At 51.5% G+C, this 18890-nt stretch overlaps 7 protein-coding genes across 7 annotated transcripts; 5 read left to right on the plus strand and 2 right to left on the minus strand.

Annotated features, from left to right (window-relative positions):
* Positions 1-183: 183 nt before the first annotated feature.
* Positions 184-1839, plus strand: ASPGLDRAFT_134587 (WDR46/Utp7 family protein; the record flags this gene model as incomplete). The annotated part of the gene is made up of 2 exons (XM_022541309.1): positions 184-804; positions 856-1839. The coding sequence occupies 2 exons, from the start codon at positions 184-186 to the stop codon at positions 1837-1839; spliced, it is 1605 nt and encodes a 534-aa protein (XP_022397268.1).
* A 216-nt stretch (positions 1840-2055) lies between these two features.
* ASPGLDRAFT_69357 (urease accessory protein UreG) lies at positions 2056-2997 on the minus strand (the record flags this gene model as incomplete). The annotated part of the gene is made up of 3 exons (XM_022549357.1): positions 2056-2596; positions 2659-2757; positions 2822-2997. 3 exons carry the CDS (start codon positions 2995-2997, stop codon positions 2056-2058), a joined length of 816 nt encoding a protein of 271 aa, XP_022397269.1.
* Positions 2998-3726: 729 nt separating this feature from the next.
* On the minus strand, positions 3727-6175 carry ASPGLDRAFT_134665 (LIM domain-binding protein; the record flags this gene model as incomplete). The annotated part of the gene is made up of 5 exons (XM_022541314.1): positions 3727-4254; positions 4308-4577; positions 4635-4922; positions 4986-5788; positions 5863-6175. The coding sequence occupies 5 exons, from the start codon at positions 6173-6175 to the stop codon at positions 3727-3729; spliced, it is 2202 nt and encodes a 733-aa protein (XP_022397270.1).
* A 2855-nt stretch (positions 6176-9030) lies between these two features.
* On the plus strand, positions 9031-12178 carry ASPGLDRAFT_51421 (ATP-binding protein). Its single transcript, XM_022547524.1, has one exon. The coding sequence runs from the start codon at positions 9145-9147 to the stop codon at positions 12022-12024; it is 2880 nt and encodes a 959-aa protein (XP_022397271.1). The 5' UTR covers positions 9031-9144; the 3' UTR covers positions 12025-12178.
* Positions 12179-12533: 355 nt separating this feature from the next.
* On the plus strand, positions 12534-13679 carry ASPGLDRAFT_51422 (DUF4050 domain-containing protein). The gene has a single exon (XM_022547525.1). The coding sequence runs from the start codon at positions 12557-12559 to the stop codon at positions 13658-13660; it is 1104 nt and encodes a 367-aa protein (XP_022397272.1). The 5' UTR covers positions 12534-12556; the 3' UTR covers positions 13661-13679.
* Positions 13680-14063: 384 nt separating this feature from the next.
* On the plus strand, positions 14064-15925 carry ASPGLDRAFT_51423 (glycosyltransferase family 1 protein). Its single transcript, XM_022547526.1, has one exon. The coding sequence runs from the start codon at positions 14165-14167 to the stop codon at positions 15782-15784; it is 1620 nt and encodes a 539-aa protein (XP_022397273.1). The 5' UTR covers positions 14064-14164; the 3' UTR covers positions 15785-15925.
* A 147-nt stretch (positions 15926-16072) lies between these two features.
* On the plus strand, positions 16073-18095 carry ASPGLDRAFT_28945 (uncharacterized protein; the record flags this gene model as incomplete). The annotated part of the gene is made up of 2 exons (XM_022543804.1): positions 16073-16322; positions 16384-18095. The coding sequence occupies 2 exons, from the start codon at positions 16073-16075 to the stop codon at positions 18093-18095; spliced, it is 1962 nt and encodes a 653-aa protein (XP_022397274.1).
* Between the last annotated feature and the right edge of the window lie 795 nt (positions 18096-18890).

The raw sequence follows: 18890 nt of genomic DNA on the forward strand, positions 1-18890 counted from the left end.
TAGATAATGCTGTAGCCGTTGTATCGAAGGGAGAGAAAAAAAAAAAAGTGGTGGACAAGCGAGTGGATTTCTTGGCATGAATTTTGCGGACCCGCAAAAAAGTCCGCTCATCTTTTTCTCCGTCCTGCGCTTTACTACCATCTTACCTTCTATTCAAAATTTGACGCTGTTATAATTGACACCATGGCCGACAAAGCCCTCACACCGGCCGAAAACCGCGAAGAAAAGAAACGCCTCTTCGAAGCGCAAAAAACCTACGGCCGCGGCAAAGCAGTCCAAACCCGAACAATCAAGAACCAAAAGCTCAAGCGCAACCTCAAAGCCGTCGAAGATAAAGTCAAGGATGCGACGCTAAAGGCCAAAGATGCTGAGATCCTGCTGGAACATGAAGCGGGTTTCCTCGAGCCCGAGGGAGAGCTGGAGAGGACGTATAAGGTTCGCCAGGACGATATCCGGGAGAACGTTGGGATTGAGACGGCGAAGAAGGGATTTGAGTTGAAGTTAGAGGATCTCGGGCCGTATCGCGCAGATTATTCTCGCAATGGTCGCGATTTGCTGCTGGCTGGGAGGAAAGGGCATGTTGCGACGATGGATTGGCGGAATGGTAGACTGGGATGCGAGTTGCAGTTGAATGAGACTGTTCGGGATGCGAAGTGGCTGCACAATAATCAGTTCTTTGCTGTCGCGCAGAAGAGGAACGTTTACATTTACGACCACAAGGGTGTTGAGTTGCACTGTCTGAACAAGCATCTCGAACCGCTGTTCTTGGAATTCCTTCCCTACCACTTTCTTCTTGCAAGCGCGGTAAGTCCCTCATCACCTCTACTATACGGACACAGATTCTAACAAAACCAGCAAGTGAGCGGTTTCCTCAAATACACCGACACATCCACCGGCCAAATGGTCGCAGAACTCCCCACCCGCCTAGGCAGTCCAACAGCCCTCGCCCAAAACCCCCACAACGCAATCCTCCACCTCGGCCACCAAAACGGAACCGTCACACTCTGGTCCCCCAACTCCCAAGCCCCCCTCGTCAAAGCCCTCGTCCACCGCGGCCCAGTCCGCTCCCTCGCAATGGACCGCCAAGGCCGCTACATGGTGTCAACAGGCCAGGACCAGAAAATGAACGTCTGGGACATCCGCATGTTCCGCGAAGTCCACTCCTACTCCTGCTACCAACCCGGCTCCTCCGTCGCAATCAGCGACCGCGGCCTCACGGCCGTCGGCTGGGGCACACAGGTCAGCGTCTGGCGAGGCCTCTTCGACGCCGCACAGGCAGACCAGGGTAAAGTGCAAAGCCCCTACATGGCCTGGGGCGGCGACGGCCAACGCATCGAGAACATGCGCTGGTGTCCCTACGAAGATGTCCTAGGTGTCACACACGACAAGGGCTTCGCATCCCTCCTCGTCCCAGGAGCCGGAGAACCCAACTACGACGCCCTCGAGGCAAACCCCTACGAAAACACGCACCAGCGCCAAGAAGCCGAAGTCCACGGCCTGCTCAACAAGCTCCAGCCAGACATGATCTCGCTGGACCCGACCTTTATCGGAAAACTGGATACCATCAGAAACCAGAAGAACCAGGAGGAACGACAGGCAAGAGACCCGGATTACAAGGCTCCCGACCCCATGGAGAAAATCAAGAATCGCGGGAGAGGCAGGAACAGTGCGCTACGGAAGTATCTGCGCAAGAAGGGGCGCAGCAATGTTATCGACGAGCGGAGGCTCAAGGCGGAGCAGTTGCGGAAAGAACATGCTGCGAGGACCAAGGACAAGGTGCAGGCGGAGAGGGAGGAGTTGGGGCCTGCGTTGGGGAGGTTTGCGAAGAAGGAGCTGTAGGCTTTTACGGGCTTTGTGTTTGTTATTCATTGTTTGCTTCTTTTCTTCCGGGTTGGAAGATGTGAGGTGAACCAGATACCCTATTCGAGAGATGTCTGTCATATGACAAAAAGTTCTGCATATTCGGCGTTGGACTAGTTAATGGATAGCCATAGATATACATATGAATCATTTCAATTAACATCCTCCTACCCTAAAAAAAAAACACAAAGCTACCTACTCATCAACATTACCAGACCCCCTCGGCGCCCCCTCCCTCCACCTCCCCAAACTAACCTCATACGCACCACTCCCCTTCCACGCACTCAGAATCAAATCCACAATAGCCCCCATTCCCTTCCCATTCTTCACCACCGCAAAAACAGTCGGCCCCCCCTCCCTCATCTTCGCCGCATCCCTCTCCATAACACTAAGATCCGCCCCCACAATCTCCGCCAAATCAATCTTATTCACAACCAGCAAATCACTCCCCGTAATCCCCGGCCCACCTTTCCTAGGAACCTTATCACCACCCGCAACATCGATAACATAGATGATGAAATCGGCGAGTTCACGACTGTAGTTGGCCGCGAGGTTATCGCCGCCGGATTCGATGAGGAGCAGGTCTGTGGAGAATTGCTTTTGGAGGGATTGCAGGGCGAGGAGGTTTGCGGAGATGTCTTCGCGGACGGCGGCGTGCGGGCAGCCGCCTGTTTCGATTGCGCGGATGCGGGAGGGGGGAAGGGCTTTGTGGCGGGTTAGGAATTCAGCGTCTTCCCTATACACCTTGTTAGCAACTATTTATTGGATTGTGTGGTACTGGGGCAGGGGAAGAGGTACCTCGTGAAAATATCATTCGTAACAGCGGCAATGTTATACTCGTCACGCAGGGCACGGCTCAGCGCGAGCATCAGGGCTGTTTTACCTGATCCGACGGGTCTGCTTGCGTTAACTACACCCCTCTAAACCATCAATCAATCAATAAAGAAAAAGGGTAACACACCCCCCGATACCAATGGTAAACGCTCTATCCTTCCAGTCCCGGTCCTCGATCAACGGCATCTCGCGGTTGGCGTACGAGCCCGGGCCGTCGAGGATGTCGTGTGAGTGGCCGTGGCCGTTGAAGGGGTCATCGTGGTCGTGAGAGTGGGAGATGCCGTTGTCGTGGGAGTGAGACATTTTGTGGGATTGCAATTGAATGGATTGTTGTGGGAGATGTGAAGTGTGAGAAGAGAAAAAAATGGTGAGGGGATGCGGGGCCTATCAGTGTTGCCATGCCGTGAACGGCGGAGACTGCCGGATCGGCTGTTAAGATACGGATACTACATTCGCATTCGGAAATAAGTACTACGATCTGCACGTTCAAGGACTACGGCGTAGAGTATTAGGAAATGATCCATCATGATAGTGTACCATGTATGAATATCGCACCCAATGGTACTTGGAGAGAATGCCGACTCGGCCAACATGGCCGAAAGTCTATATGGCCGGTATCAAGCCTCATTCATTCCATAAAAATAATCCCGGATATACAGGTGATAGACGATTATGAGTGACAAGCAATGCTGTCCACGTCGTTCCAAAACATGAAGAAATTATTTCCAGACATTCAATCAATCCCAACGCCAGAGTCTGTCGCCAATTGTAAACAGGATATCAAAGCAGTAAAGCCAAAAGAGCCAAGAAACGGGGACCTCCAATATGTCCAATCGGCGGAGAATCGCAAACGATAAGTAGAGAAAACCTAAATGTGAATCAAGATTAAACATAGCCTCGCACTGGTATCCAATGGTACGCCAGTTCCACGCCTCTTCAGCTGAAATATGACATCGCAAATAAATGGTGATGCGAAAATGAAAAAAAATAAAAATAAAAATAAAAAATCGAAAAAAAGACCAACTGCAAAGACTATGCGCCGCCTTTTTGCTTTTTGGTCACTCGAGGACTAGCCTTCACCTTGGCTCCTCCTTGAGGCCCAGTCCCGTTGACCTCGGGTGCCCCAGAATCATCCTCGACTTTGATTGCACTTTGTCGCCGCCGTTTGTTGCTCACGTTAGGACTTGCGCTGGCGCTGTGAACATTGGGCTGAATTTGCCCTTGCGGGACCATGCCAGGCGCGGCCAAGTGACTAGGAGCCGGGCTAGCGTGTGCTGAGCCGGCAATATGTGGCGAGCCTTGTGGCAACCCTAGAGGATGCATCCCCGGTGATGCAAATTGCGCCGGTCCATTCATTGGAGGTCCTCGTGGGGGTTGTCCCGGTTGTAATGCTGGATTCATGGGTGTTGGCATGAAGCCTAGGTTAGGAGTCTGTTGAGTTTGTAGGGTTTGAGTTTGTAGGGTATTGACGAGATTCCGTAGTGACTCCGTAGCAGACATCTGAGGATTTTGTTGGGAGTGGTGAAACAACATTTGCATTTGCGAGATGGTCTCAGCGACCTATATGAGTGGTCAGCTTATTTGGGTTATAGGAATGGCGAGGACGGACCTACCTCCAGGAAACTCAATACTGCAATCGGAACCCCGTGATCTGTCACCATCGACTCGGGCAAACTGAAAGAGGGCGTATTTGCTTGCTTTTGCTGGCCCCGTTTTCCCGCGTTCTTGGTCACCTTAGGACTTTGCTTCTGTTGCTCAGCCTGCTCCAATGCCTGCAACTGAGGCCGTGGAAGATATTCCGTATGATTCATAACCACAATGTCAAGCATTTCGATTTTATGGTTGGCATCAAAGTACGCCCGTAACCGCCCATTCGTGAACAACTAGAAAAAAAAATCAGTTAGGGGTAATCGCCTTGCCATGCGGGTGCGAATACGAACCTGTGAATCATTCGTGAACCAGTAAATAAATGAAGTCTTTGCGCTTTCCACAATGTGACCACCGCTCGGAGATGCAGTCTCCCGCACACCCTCGACAAGCATCTGAATATGACGGATACCGCTGTTGAATTGCGTCAGGTAGTAGCGTGCTAGGGCAGGAGTCGATATTTCGAATTGCTTGGAACCGGATTGACGGTTGTAAACACCCTGTCGCAAAACGCCTCCGGGCGAATAGAACCGGTCAACAAATTCTTGCCAATATAGAAGGTCTTGGGCTTCGTCGCGACTCTGTTCCATGTTAGCAATTCGTTCCCTTTCAAATCATTCAACCTTTCCTTCAACGCGACATACCCTAAAGTTACTCAACTGCTCTGCGAAGGCGTTAAGGTACAAGGTCGTCGTGCTCTTCATGCCTATGCGCTGCTGCAACATGAGGTTTTGCTGTTGCTGCGCTTTCAGCTGCGCCTCCTGAGGCGTCATGGCTGGCGTGGGCTGCGGACCCTGCTGGATGCCTTGCGGACCTTGCTGCGGATGCGGATGCGGTTGCGGCTGTAGCTGCGGAGTATGTTGCGGCTGCTGCATCGGTTGCTGGGATTGTGGAAGTTGCTGAGGGGGCGGGTTCGGAGTCGGTTGCGGCTGGGAGGTTGCCGCCTGTGGTGCCGGGGGTTGAGACGGCGGTTGAGGCGGATTCGACTGCGGCGTGCTACTTCCCTGGTGAGGGGGCGGACCGGGTTGCGGTTGAGGGGTGACGCTCTGTGCTTCATGCATGTTTTGAGGTTGTGCTGTGGCACGTTGCTGAGGTGTAGGCTGGCCGGGCTGTCCAGCATTGCCCGCCTGCTGAGCCTGCGCTTGCTGTGCCTGTTGAGCCTGGAGTGCGAGTAATTGTTGTTGCTGTGATGCCTGCATCTGAGGCTGTCCGTGGGGCATCTGTTGAATGACCGGTCGCATCGTGGGATTTGCCTGCATGGCCGCTATTTGAGCCGCGTTCAAGCCTTGGGTGCCATTGGGTAATGAGACGGGGAGGGCTCCGTGCTGTTGCTGTTGCTGTTGCTGCTGCTGTTGTTGTTGTTGCTGCTGTTGCTGATGAAGGATCATTCTTTGACGGAGCAATTGCTGCTGTTGGTGTTGTTGCAGTAATTGGGGATTGTTCGCGACTATAGAGGCGAAAATGGATTTGATTAGTCTGCCGTCACACAATCAGAAAAAGAAAAAAAATCATTTCACTTACAGTTCTGCGGGAATTGATGCTGCTGGAAGAGATGCGCCTGGGTCGGGCCCAGGTGGGAGAGAGCATGAGCATTGGGTACCGGACCCCCAGGACCAGCAGTCGTAGCACCTGGAGGCATGGCGCCCATCATGGGGCCAGCCTGACTGACTTGGGGTCCTCCGGGAGCCGACACACCGGGGTGTACCTGTTGGATCATTCCAGCGCCGGGGTGCATAGCATTTGGATGTTGAGCGTGAGCCATAGGATGACCAGGAGGCAGACCAGGATGTTGCTGCATGCCTTGATGGGCAGCGAACGACTGCGCCATCATCATTGCTGGGTAACGAATTCACCGAGCACGGGGACCCGCGCGAGAGAGGAATAAACGAAACACGAGGGAGAGGAAAAAAAGCAATGAGAAGAAAAGAGGTTAAAAAATAGAGTAAGAAGAGCGGGTATCGGGGTATAAAAAGAAAGATCTAGAGGGCGTCTGTCTTGGGGGACGATCGAGAACGCGCCTGACGTGGAGGGAAGACAGAGAGCGAACAACAGGGCCGCTTTTAGCGTCGGGGCGGAGGCCAAGAAAGCAGCCACGGAAATCGGCGTCGATATCGGACCGGATTGTGCAATTCTCAATCCACACTCTTTCTAAGCGCCAGATATTCGGAAGAGGTTTTATTTTATTTTATTTTTTTTGAATCCTCTGCATGGAATAATCCGTAGAAAAAGAATAGAGATCGCGGCGGTGGCTGGCGGCGGCGGTGGTTTGTGGTAGCGGTAGTGGTAGTGTGGTAGTGGTGGAGGAGATTCGGGGGAGTGGGAGACGACTCCAACGAGGAGAGACTGAGAGATGGAGATAGGAGGATAGTAGTAGATAGACACAAACACTGAGAATGGAACTAGCCCAAGCGGTATGGAGGGGTTCGTTTGATAGCGCGTAAGGAGGCAGAGGGAGCGATAGAGAGTCCAGAGAGTCCAGAGACCAAAAAGGAGAAGATACAGAATACTGTACAAGGACAGGAAACGGAGATCTGGATCAGCACCAGCAGAAATCGACAACGGAGCGGTTCATGGCGCGATCTTGAATCTTGTCGTTTCTTTTCTTTTCTCAGGCTCTTCTCTTCTCTCTCTCTCTGACTCTTTGCCTTTTCTTCCCTTCGTTTGAGGCTTAACTGCTTCCCTGCCACTCCGGCGCCTGTGCCACGCTAGTCTGTTTTGGGAAAGTAGGTCACGTGGGACGGAGTAATATTGTTGCGGTGGGTTTGCTTTGCTATATTTTTTTTCGCGATTTTCTTTTCCGTCTTTCTTCTCTCATCATCTTCTTTTCTCTCACCACCTGTAGTCCTTTTGGATTGTACACTAAACCGGCTGGTCTGTACACAACTGCATGTCATAATGTGACACTATTTCCCACAGCAATTGGATCTATCACCACCACTGCTGGCTGTGTCTGATGATGCTACTGATCAGACCACACTCACTTGACAGGTCAATTTGACCCGAATCCTCATAAGGTTGGTGCATATTTCCCTTTTGCTTCTGCAATTGTTCTGTTACGCTCGTTCGAAGATGACAACCCATTTCTTCTTCTTTACACTCTGGAATCGCCCATGAAGAGAGATTCGGACCTTCCTTTCCCGGTTGGTCTGCTACTTGCCAGTATATCTTGTCTGAGAACTTTTATTGCTTTTATTACTTTCAGTCGTTTCGTGAACTGTTGCTAACGACGTTCAAGAATAGGGATCGAGTTTCGTATCATCGATAGCATATTAGGATAGACTGGAATGGACCAATGGATTACACGTCTTCTCGAACCTCAATGGCACTCGCATACTGTAGAATTTTCATCGTAAGGGTAGTGTGTTTTAGCCCACCTCAGCCATGACTAGGATGGTCTCATACAAGCTCTCTGGACACAGCAAAGCTCAATCCTCGAAAGGAAAATCCCTGCAAACCACCTCCGCCTGATAAAGACCTTCTGTTCCTCTTAAGGAAATAATTCAGCAAATGAAAACCTCCAACAGTATCAAGCATCTTCATGATCCCCTTATATCCCTTCGACGCTATCATGAAACATGTATCAGCAACAACCCATTGCGAATAGAAAGCCAGACCTACCAATCTCCCTAGTAATAGCAGGCTGCACGTCATAGACATGCACAAACGGCCGAAGTTCCTTAGCAGGACGTCTCTCAAACATAATCGCATCAGCCTCCGCATGTCCCCCGTGCAAACCGACAAGGCTCTTAATTAGGGCCCGGATCTCTCCTATTCCAACGGCAACATCCGACGGAATGATAAAGTCGCGCCAGAAGCTGCGCAAGTGCGTGGTGAAGCATCTTTCTCTGATGTGGATGTAGGGTTTGCTGAGTGTTTCGAGGTGCGAGATCCGGGCGTTTTGAGCGTTGAGTTTGGAATCGAGTTCGTCTAGGCGCTTTTACATTGTTTGGAGGGTTGAGATGAGGGTTTCGTTTCCTTCGTTTGGTGCATGGTGTTGTCCTTTGATGATTTTCATTGTTGCTGGACGCTGACGCTGCTTGTTGAACGATGGCTTTCTCAATCTCAGCTCAATCTGGCTGCACTGGCATAAGTATCAGCTAAAGCTGGTTCCGTGGAACGGGTGGCATTATGTCACTTGTTGAGGATGAAGACGATGAGGTAACAAAGGTTGTGATAATAGAAGGAGAAGAGATGAAAGTAGATTGCACGTGTTGTAAGCTCTGAGGTTTTTTTTTTTTTTTTTTTCCCTATTCACTGCCTCGCTCGGACCCTAGGTTCGCTCAGGCACTGGCAGTTACTTTACCAGGGAGGCCCTGGAATGATGATGCTACTATACCCCACTCTCCTCCTGGTCCGGTTTGTCTCATTGTATACGCAGAAGGAATGGTATATGCCTGGAGATGGAGTTCAGATGGAAATACTACTCCGTAGTTAGGGTACGATTGTTATGGTTAGGTTCTCCTCTACGCGCGAACATGGGCGCTTAGCATTTGGTTTATTGAGTCTCCCTAAATCTATAAGGATATAAATATAGTTCTCAATCAGTTAATACCCTGTACATCTGTACAGACGGCAAAAAGAAGAGAGAAAAAGAGCCTCGAATCTGCTGTGATGACAAATCAATCACGTGCCCGACCTCGCCGCCCGAAAAGGAAACCCAGCAGAGCAAAAAAGACAGAACATTGACGTACCCCTCGTCTCCCCCAAACCAGCTGATGCAGACGCTCGCTACATACAGCATCGGCAATCTGTGAAAAATTACAAAAATTCCGGTGGCCACGTTAGCCCCGGATGTACCCGTCAATGCATCAAGGCAAGTTGCTTTCGTCACTTGCCCGTGTCCGTCCGTGTCGATTTATCGCCCGTCGTCGCTATCCCACCGTCCTCGCGTCGTGTTCTCCTGCGCGCCGATTTCATATTTCGCAGAGATATCTGTCCGCAACGCCGTCGGATCCTTCTGGGGGGCAGAATCCCGTGCCGGAAAATATTGCCAATGACGTTTCGGCGCTGAATGGGTTTCCCGAGGGTAGTAACGAGACTTCGAACGCTGCGACGCCGCCTACAGATGCCCTGGGGAAGAAAGAGTCCGGACCGTATGGCTCGGGGATACGCAGGGCGTTGAGGAATCGGAAACCGGGCAAGGAATGGACGGCGCCGGCTGCTGCGATTCCCGATTGGTTTCATGAGCGGAATACGGTTATTCACAAGGGTGAAGGACAAACTGCGATTCAGGCGCCGCAGCAGGTCGTTATAGATAAATCGGGCACCGAGGCACAAATGGAGGACACCCAGAAGAAAGCGCAGGGTGGTGATGGAGAAGGAGGTCAGCCCGGAGCTGGTGAGCCTCCGTCGGAAAACCGGTATGCCTTGTCGGAAGCATTATGGGAGGAATTGTTTGCCTCTGCCAGGGCAGGAATACGGCTTCCGCCTGCAAAATACGCAAAGGAACCTTCTGCGAAGAAGACGCATTTGGTTCTTCACTACCCGGGTAACGATGGGATCGTCTTCTTGGACGCGGTGGTCAAGAGGCTCGCGCAGGAGTTGAGTACGGATTTGGTGACGCTCAATGCTCAGGATATCGCTCAGCTGTGCAGTGAGCAGGATTTGGCAGACAGCGGCGTGACATCGCCAATCAGATCGCTTGGGTATGAAGTATATCGCCCATCGCTTTCTGAGGCCTGGCAGGAGGATGGTGATGCCGACGATTCAGATATGATGGACAGTTCGGGCCCGTCGTCAAATTTCAGACCAAGCTCAGGGATTCCGAAATTCATCACCATCGAGAGCTCGAAAGACGCTGGCGATATTCCGCTGCCGAACTGGCTCGGCTTGAAGTCTCTCGTGGCTTCTATTAGCGGCCCTGCGGACACTTCCAGTGCGTCTGGAGCGCAACCAAGCGGCGACCGGGTAGAGGACCGGCGGCTGCGGCTTCTCAATGAACTCCTCTCCTCGTCTCCCAGCAAGCCTGCACAAAAACCATCTAAATCGGCAGCACCAGCGGAAGACTCTTCCGAAGCTCCCAAGCAGGAACCATCTCGCGACATCATCGTGCAGGTTCAGGACTACGGCGAAATCCAAGGCACCCGGGAAGGTTCCCGATTTGTATCCCTACTGCAACAAGTCATCCAAGAGCGGCGGAAAGCCGGCTCGCGCGTGTTGCTGGTTGGAACGGCAGCCCAAGATGTTGGCCCTGACTCTCAGGACGCATCAAGACTTATGCAGAATGCATTCGATGACCACTTCTCACAAATGCTCGTTCTCACACCGGCCACGAGCTCGCAAGAGGTTGAAAAGACCTTTACACAAGATCGAAAGCGGCGGACTTTGGATATTAACATTCGACACATGCAAGATATGCTTCGGACACGACTTTATGAACATGCATCGGCCACAAAGGACGACATTCTCAACACTCGCGCGTGGCCGTTAGATCCTACAATGATCAAGGACACCGGACTTGAAGAGCGGTATTGGTCGTATGGCCAAATACACTGGGCCGCCACGCTCGCGCTGGGAAGTGTTAAAGAGAATGAATCTTTTGGCTTTGAGCATCTCCAACATGGATTGGAGATGATGCAAAGGACAGACCGTGTCAAGAACGCGTGGTTGCAAGAACGGTCACCGAAAACGAAAACTTCAGACTCTAACAATGACAGAGAAAAGTTATTAGGGTCATTACGCAAGACTTGCAATACCCATGAAAAGAAACTATTGAACGGTGTTGTGGATGCAAAGAACATCCGTACAACATTTTCGGATGTTCACGTCCAGCCCGAGGCAATCGATGCCCTGAAGACCCTCACCTCGCTCTCCCTCATCCGCCCTGAAGCCTTCACATACGGTGTCTTGTCGACAGACAAGATCCCGGGCCTACTACTTTACGGACCACCCGGTACCGGTAAAACCCTTCTGGCCAAGGCCGTGGCCCGCGAAAGTGGCGCGACAGTCCTCGAGGTCAGCGGATCCGACATCTACGACATGTACGTCGGAGAAGGAGAAAAGAACGTCAAAGCCATCTTCACATTAGCCAAGAAGTTAAGTCCGTGCGTGGTGTTCATCGACGAAGCAGACGCCATCTTCTGCTCGCGTACCGGCTCCAGCAGCCGCACTTCGCACCGCGAACTCATCAACCAGTTCCTCCGCGAATGGGACGGAATGAACGACCTCTCAGCCTTCATCATGGTCGCCACCAACAGACCGTTTGACCTAGACGATGCAGTCCTCCGCCGTCTCCCGCGACGACTCCTCGTCGACCTCCCCACAGAACAAGACCGTCTGGCGATCCTCAAGATCCACCTCAAGGAGGAAACTCTAGACCCAGCAGTGGACCTGGCCGAACTCGCCCGTCGAACACCCCTCTACTCCGGCTCCGACCTCAAGAACCTGTCTGTATCCACCGCATTGGCCTGCGTCCGTGAAGAAAACGACGCAGCAGCGCAGCACCAGGGCCCAGAACCCTATCAGTATCCCGCCCGACGAACACTCACCTGGACACACTTCGAGCGCGGTATGGAAGAAATCAGCGCGTCAATCAGCGAAGACATGTCATCGCTCTCCGCGATCCGGAAATTCGACGAACAATACGGAGACCGCAAGGGTCGGCGCAAGAAGAGTTCCGGGTGGGGATTCATTCCTGCGAAGGGGGACGAAGGAGGTACTGATACGGCGCGTGTACGGACTTAGAATGATTTGCTTTTCTTTCTGTTTGGAATGGACATCTAAACTTCTATACTTGTTTTTCTCTTTTTGTGTAATATTAACGACATGACCGAACTTGATGCACTGCGATATGTACGAATAGTCAAAACATAGAAATGAATCTATAACTATATACACTTACCCTACTCCGCACTAGGGGCAAACATCTACAATTCGGGACTGCGCGGGGCGGAATCCCGCGGTATATCGCCTGACACAATTTTCTCCGTTTGTCATTCCTCCGCCACTGTCGCCTTTCTCTTCTTCTACTTCTTCTTCTTCTTCTTCTTCTTCTTCTTCTTCTTCCTCTTCCCCGGATTACCATGGCTTAGTCACAAGAAGCACATAACTAACTAGCAAAAAAAGAGAAACCGAAAAGAAATATTCTCAGTCCGAGATCGAGTTCACACCTTTGTTTGACATCACCATCGGAAAAGACACCCTTCTCTTCATACCCACCTATTATACCCACCCATTATACCCCAAAAAGGGGCAAAAAAATAAAAATAAAAATAAAATGACAACCCCCGAAACCCGCGACGCCGCAATCCGCGAAGCAAAGCGCTACATCCGCGACATCGTCCGCAACGATTGGATCTTCGAGCCCTCAACTACCACGACAGGTCCACGCTTCCAAACCGCATGGCCGATCTCCGAGCGCGACGTTAAGGAATGGCGACCGCGCGACTACGAAGATTCGTGTTCTGAGTTTGAGCCCGAGAGTGATGATGGGGATGCGGAGTTGGAGAGGGAGGCGGAGGGTTTGGGGTCGGGGCCGGAGGAGGAGCGGAGGAGGAAGAGGAGGAGGGCTGTTGAGGAGGAAATTGGGTGGAACGAGGGGTTGAGGATTTGGGCTGAGAGGAGGGAGGCGTGGTCGGGGGCTAGGACGAGGAGGGAGATTAGTGAGAGGGAGGAGAGGTTGAGGGATGGTGCGGCTAATGGCACTGGTGATAGTGGTGGTGGGGATAATGCTGCAACGGGTGTTGGTGATGCGACGGATGGTGATGGTTCTGCGCTTGCTGCGAAGACGGAGGAGTCGCTTACTATTACTGGGAGTGATGCGCAAGAGGATAAACCGCAACAACCCACCGAGTCGAATATTACGGAATCAGATCCTCTACCAGAAGACGACCATCAGAATCACGAAATCCCCTCCCCAGACTCCTCCTCGACACCCTACTCCGTCGCCGACGAATCCTACATCCCCATCGTCCCCTCCATCCTCTCCGAAACAAACCCCATCCGCGCCTCCATCACATCAAGCATGTACCCCTCCATCTACAGCAAAGTCATTGTGCAATCCCTCACCCCGACAGTCCCCATCAACCTCGCCGACGTGACAAAAGCCATGGTACAAGGCTGGAAAGCAGACGGGCAGTGGCCGCCGAAACCCGCCGCTACCAATATCGTCCTGCAAGACGACGCGACGGTAAAGAAGAAGGATGACGGCGCGGAGAAAGAGACAAAGAAGAAGGGTGGTGTTGCAAGTGCTGTGCGCAAGGTTCTGCATTTCTCAGGGTTCCATCCGCATCATCATCCGTTCCATCGCAGGGGGTCGAGTCATGGGAGCGGGCATCACCATGAACATCCGGGGAGTCCGGGGCCGTCGAATGGGAGATAACGCTCTGTCTGTGACGGGGACTTCAAAAAAAAAAAAAAAAAAAAAAAAAAAAAAAAAAGAGTTATGATGTGAAAAAATGAGTAACGGCTTTGGATTTATCTTGGGTTTGATGCTATACGCAAGCTAGTTATTGTGATTTTGATGGCGGTCAAAGTGATTCTGATGATATCTGGAGATGTACTTGGTTTTATTTGCATTGGTATATCATACTATTATTATAGTGTGTAATTCATTATGATCCTTCTGGGTTTTTCTTGCCCTCGGTGGTGTATGCGTGGGAGAGCAGCCAAACATTGGCATTGATATGACAATGTTTCACTATAGGACATTATATCTACCGTTGTTTATTTTTTTGTTGTGATATCTTCCAAAAATCGCCGTCTGTGGCAGGATCTCGTGTTTGGCGGGGTACAATCAAAGAGTCATCCTTGAATAATCCCTCCAGATATATATCCGGAAGGAACTACACAACTAAACACCACCCTCGCACAACGACACTCCACCATGGACAAGTCAATACACCCACTCCGGAAAATCCTCCTAGTCGTAACAACAGGAGGATTCACACACGCAGCCCCCGTGCTAGAAATCGGCAGAGCTCTGGCATCGCGCGGCCACACGATCGAATTCGCAACCCTGGAGGGCCAGGAACACTGGGTGCAGGAATATGGCTTCGTCACCAAAGTACATCTCCTAGGCCCTGGCCCAACAGACGAACAACTAGAAGCGCACTACCGCCGCTCACAAGCGTGGGATATCTCCAAAGGACTAGGGGCATCAATGGAGTCCAAGTACATGTTTGATTCGTTCTGGCCGCAGACTTACCACGGTCTCAAGAGGATGATGGACAGTGCAGAGTCTAGGCCCAGCATGATAATTGCGGATTTCTTCGTCGATGCAGTCAAGGACATTCACGTCGAGTACCGGTTACCTATCGCAGTGGTGTGGCCCAATATGCCCTTCCTCATGCTCCCCTGTCCCTACATCCCCAGTCAGCCGGATTTTCAGCTCGAAGGAACGCTTACCTCCGAGACGGCGTCTATGTGGCTACGCATTAAGAACGAGTTGGTCGTGGTGACGGGTCTGGGCGCTATTCTGAAGTGGATGAACTGGACGAAGCGGATGCGGCGGGCGAATGGGGTATATAAGCCCCCGCATCGTCTGGAGAAGCCGGATTATTTGGTCCTGGTGAATTCGTTCTTTGGGCTTGAGATTCCGCGCGATTTGCCGCCTACTTGTGTGCCGGTGGGGCCGCTTTTGAGCCCTAGGTTTACTCCGTTGGATGAGGGTTATAAGGCGTTTCTGGATGGACACCAGTCGGTTTTGTATATCTCGCTGGGAACGCATATCATTGTGTCTCATCAGGATGCTGTCAAGATCGTCAATGGAGTTGCGCGTCTTATGCAGGAGCAGCTGATAGATGGAGTCATCTGGGCCGTTGGCAAGGACAGTGGGCAAGACCTAGACCCAAACCAGACCTTCGATATCAAAGACAGCACCATTCAACTAAGTGAACTAATCAACAACAAACACCCCGACTGGCTCTTCCCCTTCTTCGCCCCCCAACGTGCAATCCTAGACCACGACTCCACCAAGCTCTACTTCACCCACGGCGGCGGCTCCAGCACCAACGAAGCCCTCTACCACGGGAAACCATGTATTTCTATGGGCTTCTTCTTCGACCAGATTGCAAACACTACCCGTATTGTCGCAGCTGGCGTCGCGGAACCACTTAACAAGTTTCACTTTACGTCTGATGAGCTGTACACCAAGGCAAAACAGATCCTCCAGTCCGACGGCGAAGGACACTACAAGCGCAACGTTCTACGCATGAAACGCATCGCACACGTCACTGCGAAGCGCAAAGACTATGCAGCTGATCTGGTCGAAGAGCTCATGTACGATAACGAGTTACGCTTCGATGATGAAGGGAAGGAATTGCGGCCCATGCATTTGCAGACTGCTGATATGCGCATGCCGGCGTATAAGGCTAAAAATTGGGATTTGTATGCGGTTAGTGCGCTGGGAGGGGTTGCTTTGGTGGGATCGATGTGGTTTGCAGGGAGGCTAGCGTGGATGTCTCGTGGGAGTGTTATTGATGGGTTGAGGGGTGTTTTCATGTAAACTTTTTATGATGGGATATTTGATATCTGTAGACTGAACCATAAGCACCGCTGCTTTTGTTGTTGTCGTTGCATCATTATTTGTAACGACGGAATGTCAACTACTATAGCCAACTAAAACAACAGTAAACGATTTCTTAGGACTTATAGGGCGGAGCACATTTGTAGGCATCACCACATTGTCATCCCCAAGCCCCCAAGCCCCCAAGGCTGCAAAACCACGTAACTGAAAGTCTACTCCAACGATTCCTAACATTTAACACCTAACGTCCAAAATCTAACGTTCAAAATGAGCATCATGAACGGCCACGGCCACAGCGAAGAGCACCCGCTAGACGCCCGTTCGGGCATGCTACGCCTCCAAACTGATCTGAACGACAGAATTGAAAATGCCGAAGACCTCACCCATCTCTGTCTCACGCTTGAGGATGGCCATGTGCAAGCTGGAATCCTGAGAGAGGAGATGGAGAGACGCTATGGACCTATAGGGTTGGATGTTCTGGCTGCTGCTGAGAACCCTAGTCAGCACTACTTTAGTCGTATGTTTCCCTTTACCTGGTTTGATTGAGATTATTACTTGTAGGTACTGACAGGACGCAGAAAAAGGATTCGTGATAACATACCGCCCCGAATACATCGAATGCCTCTACGCCTCAATGACCACAGCGAACCTCAACACCCTCAAGGCCGCTCTAAGCTGGCTAGTCATGCTCCGGAGGACCCCCGTCACCAACCAAATAAGCATGTCCTGGGGTGGATGGGAAAGAGACATCTTTGGTCTCCTGCCGTTAGTCCCTGCGAATTGGTCGCGGAGCTGTTGGACTAAGATGTTCGATACTGGAATCGTGGCTTCTCTACTTGATCTTGGTGATTGTGATGGCTGTGATGACGACGATGACGACGACGACGACGATTTCGATGAATCTGAGTTTCTGAATGGCTTGAGTCAATTGCTACCGGAGCGGCCGCTGCTCAAAACGGGACCTGATGTGATGTCTCTTCTTGCTGGAGTGACTCGTCCTGTGCAGGTGGAGGAGGGGTATATCCTGTGCGGTCGTTATTCGGCTGTGGTTCCTGTTTTAAGGCAAGCTGATGGGTCTGTTCTGTGGCATTATGAGACGAAAGAAGCCCAGGGTCCGGAGCTGCGCGCCGATAATTTGGAAAGTCTTAGGGGCGAGTGGTATCAGACATTTGACCTAGACTTGCTCATAAACGCACCAGCGCTTATAGGCTGGAGTAGGGAAGGCGAGCTACTCATTGGTACTGATAAGCACACTCACAATACTACATGGGCACTCAAGGAATCACAGCCGCTGCTACATTTCCGAGGGAATCTTAGCATCATCAACGCGGCCGTTATCCGGATGCCCACAAGCACAAACTATTATTTCATGCTGCACAGAAGTCACCACTATTCATGGATCCTCTACGATGTCCCAGCAAAACGCGCCTGGCTAGTCCCCGAATCATCCCTACTACTCTACATGGTCTCAATATACTGCAAAGACTTTGGCGGCAAACAATTCCCCCCACCCAACACGCCCGCGGGGGGACAAAACGCTCGAGACTACCTGCTCAAGAACGCAGAACTCGTTATCTGGGAACAGCGCACACTCGGAGACCTGGTGACTTCCTTCGCCATGACCTTGGGCCAGATAGCCCCCCGGTACGTCACCGGAGGCCGAATCGCAGGCTACCAGTTAATGGACCTAGTCCACGGCGCGGGGCAAATGAGCCCGGAAACCATCCACCCCCGGCCCAGCGCCAACTGGACCGCTCTGCTTCGAGATAGACCCTGTCTGCTCGGTGCTAATATGGGGGAGCTCATCACCGGCACTCGATCAACAGCCGCCAACTCCCCGTGTAACCACTTACCTGTTGGCCAGAACTTGCTCGCTGCGACAGTTCAGACCCTGAACGATATCAAAGAGTACCGGTATCTCCCCACCGACAGCTGCGCTTTTCAGTATGTCCCTGGAGGCGTGTGGATGACTTCGTCCGAAGCTTTCACAACCTGTGATCATGATGAGAACTCCAAGAATGACTGTTGGCGAAACCCTAACCTCCCACAAACTATCGTGAAGGAGCCGAAGAAGAAGAAGACCAATGCCGCTCAGGGCGCGCAGGCGCAGGAGCAGGAGCAGGAGATCCCGGAAGATGGCGTGGTGGTGTTTGGAAAGATAACGGATCGGTTTTTGCTGTTTGATTTGGCGCGGCGCTCTGGCGTTGCCCCCTGGTGGGATTTCAGTTTAACGTGGTTTTATTGTGGGCGTGAAGAAGGTCCGATCTATCGTGCTCCATGCTCCATGTGAGTGACTTGCTTGCTTCGTTGTTGTTGTTGTTGTTGTTGTTGTTGTTGTTGTTGCTTGGTAAGGTTCGAGGTTGTCGAGCGAATATCAGGGTCGATTATTAGATTGCTTCACTCTCAAGTAATATAGTTCACGAATTCATTGCTATCAAATTGCTATAGAAAAACACTAAGCCCTAATACAAGCTACCCGCTTAAGAATTCATGTCCGAAAATGACAGGATCAACTTGTTACCGGAAGGGCACAGAGTCGGATCCTGCACCACGTGGACATTGGTATGAACGATCGTATATCCGCCATCCTTCAGCCGATTCATGTCTACCTGGCCCTTGCCGCCTGTCCGATACGCGATCCACAAATATCCATTATGAACCGCCATGGATGACCGTTCGAAGACCCAAACTATAAACAATAGCCAATCCTGCCCATGTCGGTTGCCAATGCTTCAATCCTCCAGGCGCATTAGGTCAGAAAACGCAACGGCCGCACGGTGAAGTTTCGTTGATTATCACAATCAGCCGCAGCCGAGAAAGCTGAAGAAAACCCCACTGTATGCATGCATGTATGATGTTTTTACCCAGTGGGAAACCGGATGTATCCAAAGCCAACCATGGCATCTGTCATCTGCTGTCGAATAGTCGAGTCTTTTGACGAGGTCCAAGGATGTACAGCGATGAGGTAGCACTCATGTGCGGATGCGGACTGGGCTCCTTGTATCTTTTCCCACGGTTAATGAATGTCTGGATCATCTCATCATTGGTATTATACGACAAAGACAAAGTCATTATAAAACACATT

This window comes from Aspergillus glaucus (genome assembly GCF_001890805.1).
Source record: "Aspergillus glaucus CBS 516.65 unplaced genomic scaffold ASPGLscaffold_23, whole genome shotgun sequence".
Classification (NCBI taxonomy): domain Eukaryota; kingdom Fungi; phylum Ascomycota; class Eurotiomycetes; order Eurotiales; family Aspergillaceae; genus Aspergillus; species Aspergillus glaucus.

What these genes read in the sequence shown, in the direction of transcription:
- ASPGLDRAFT_51421 (XM_022547524.1), top strand. Translation starts at nt 9,145, where the DNA reads ATGCATCAAGGCAAGTTGCTTTCGTCACTTGCCCGTGTCCGTCCGTGT.
- ASPGLDRAFT_51422 (XM_022547525.1), top strand. Translation starts at nt 12,557, where the DNA reads ATGACAACCCCCGAAACCCGCGACGCCGCAATCCGCGAAGCAAAGCGC.
- ASPGLDRAFT_51423 (XM_022547526.1), top strand. Translation starts at nt 14,165, where the DNA reads ATGGACAAGTCAATACACCCACTCCGGAAAATCCTCCTAGTCGTAACA.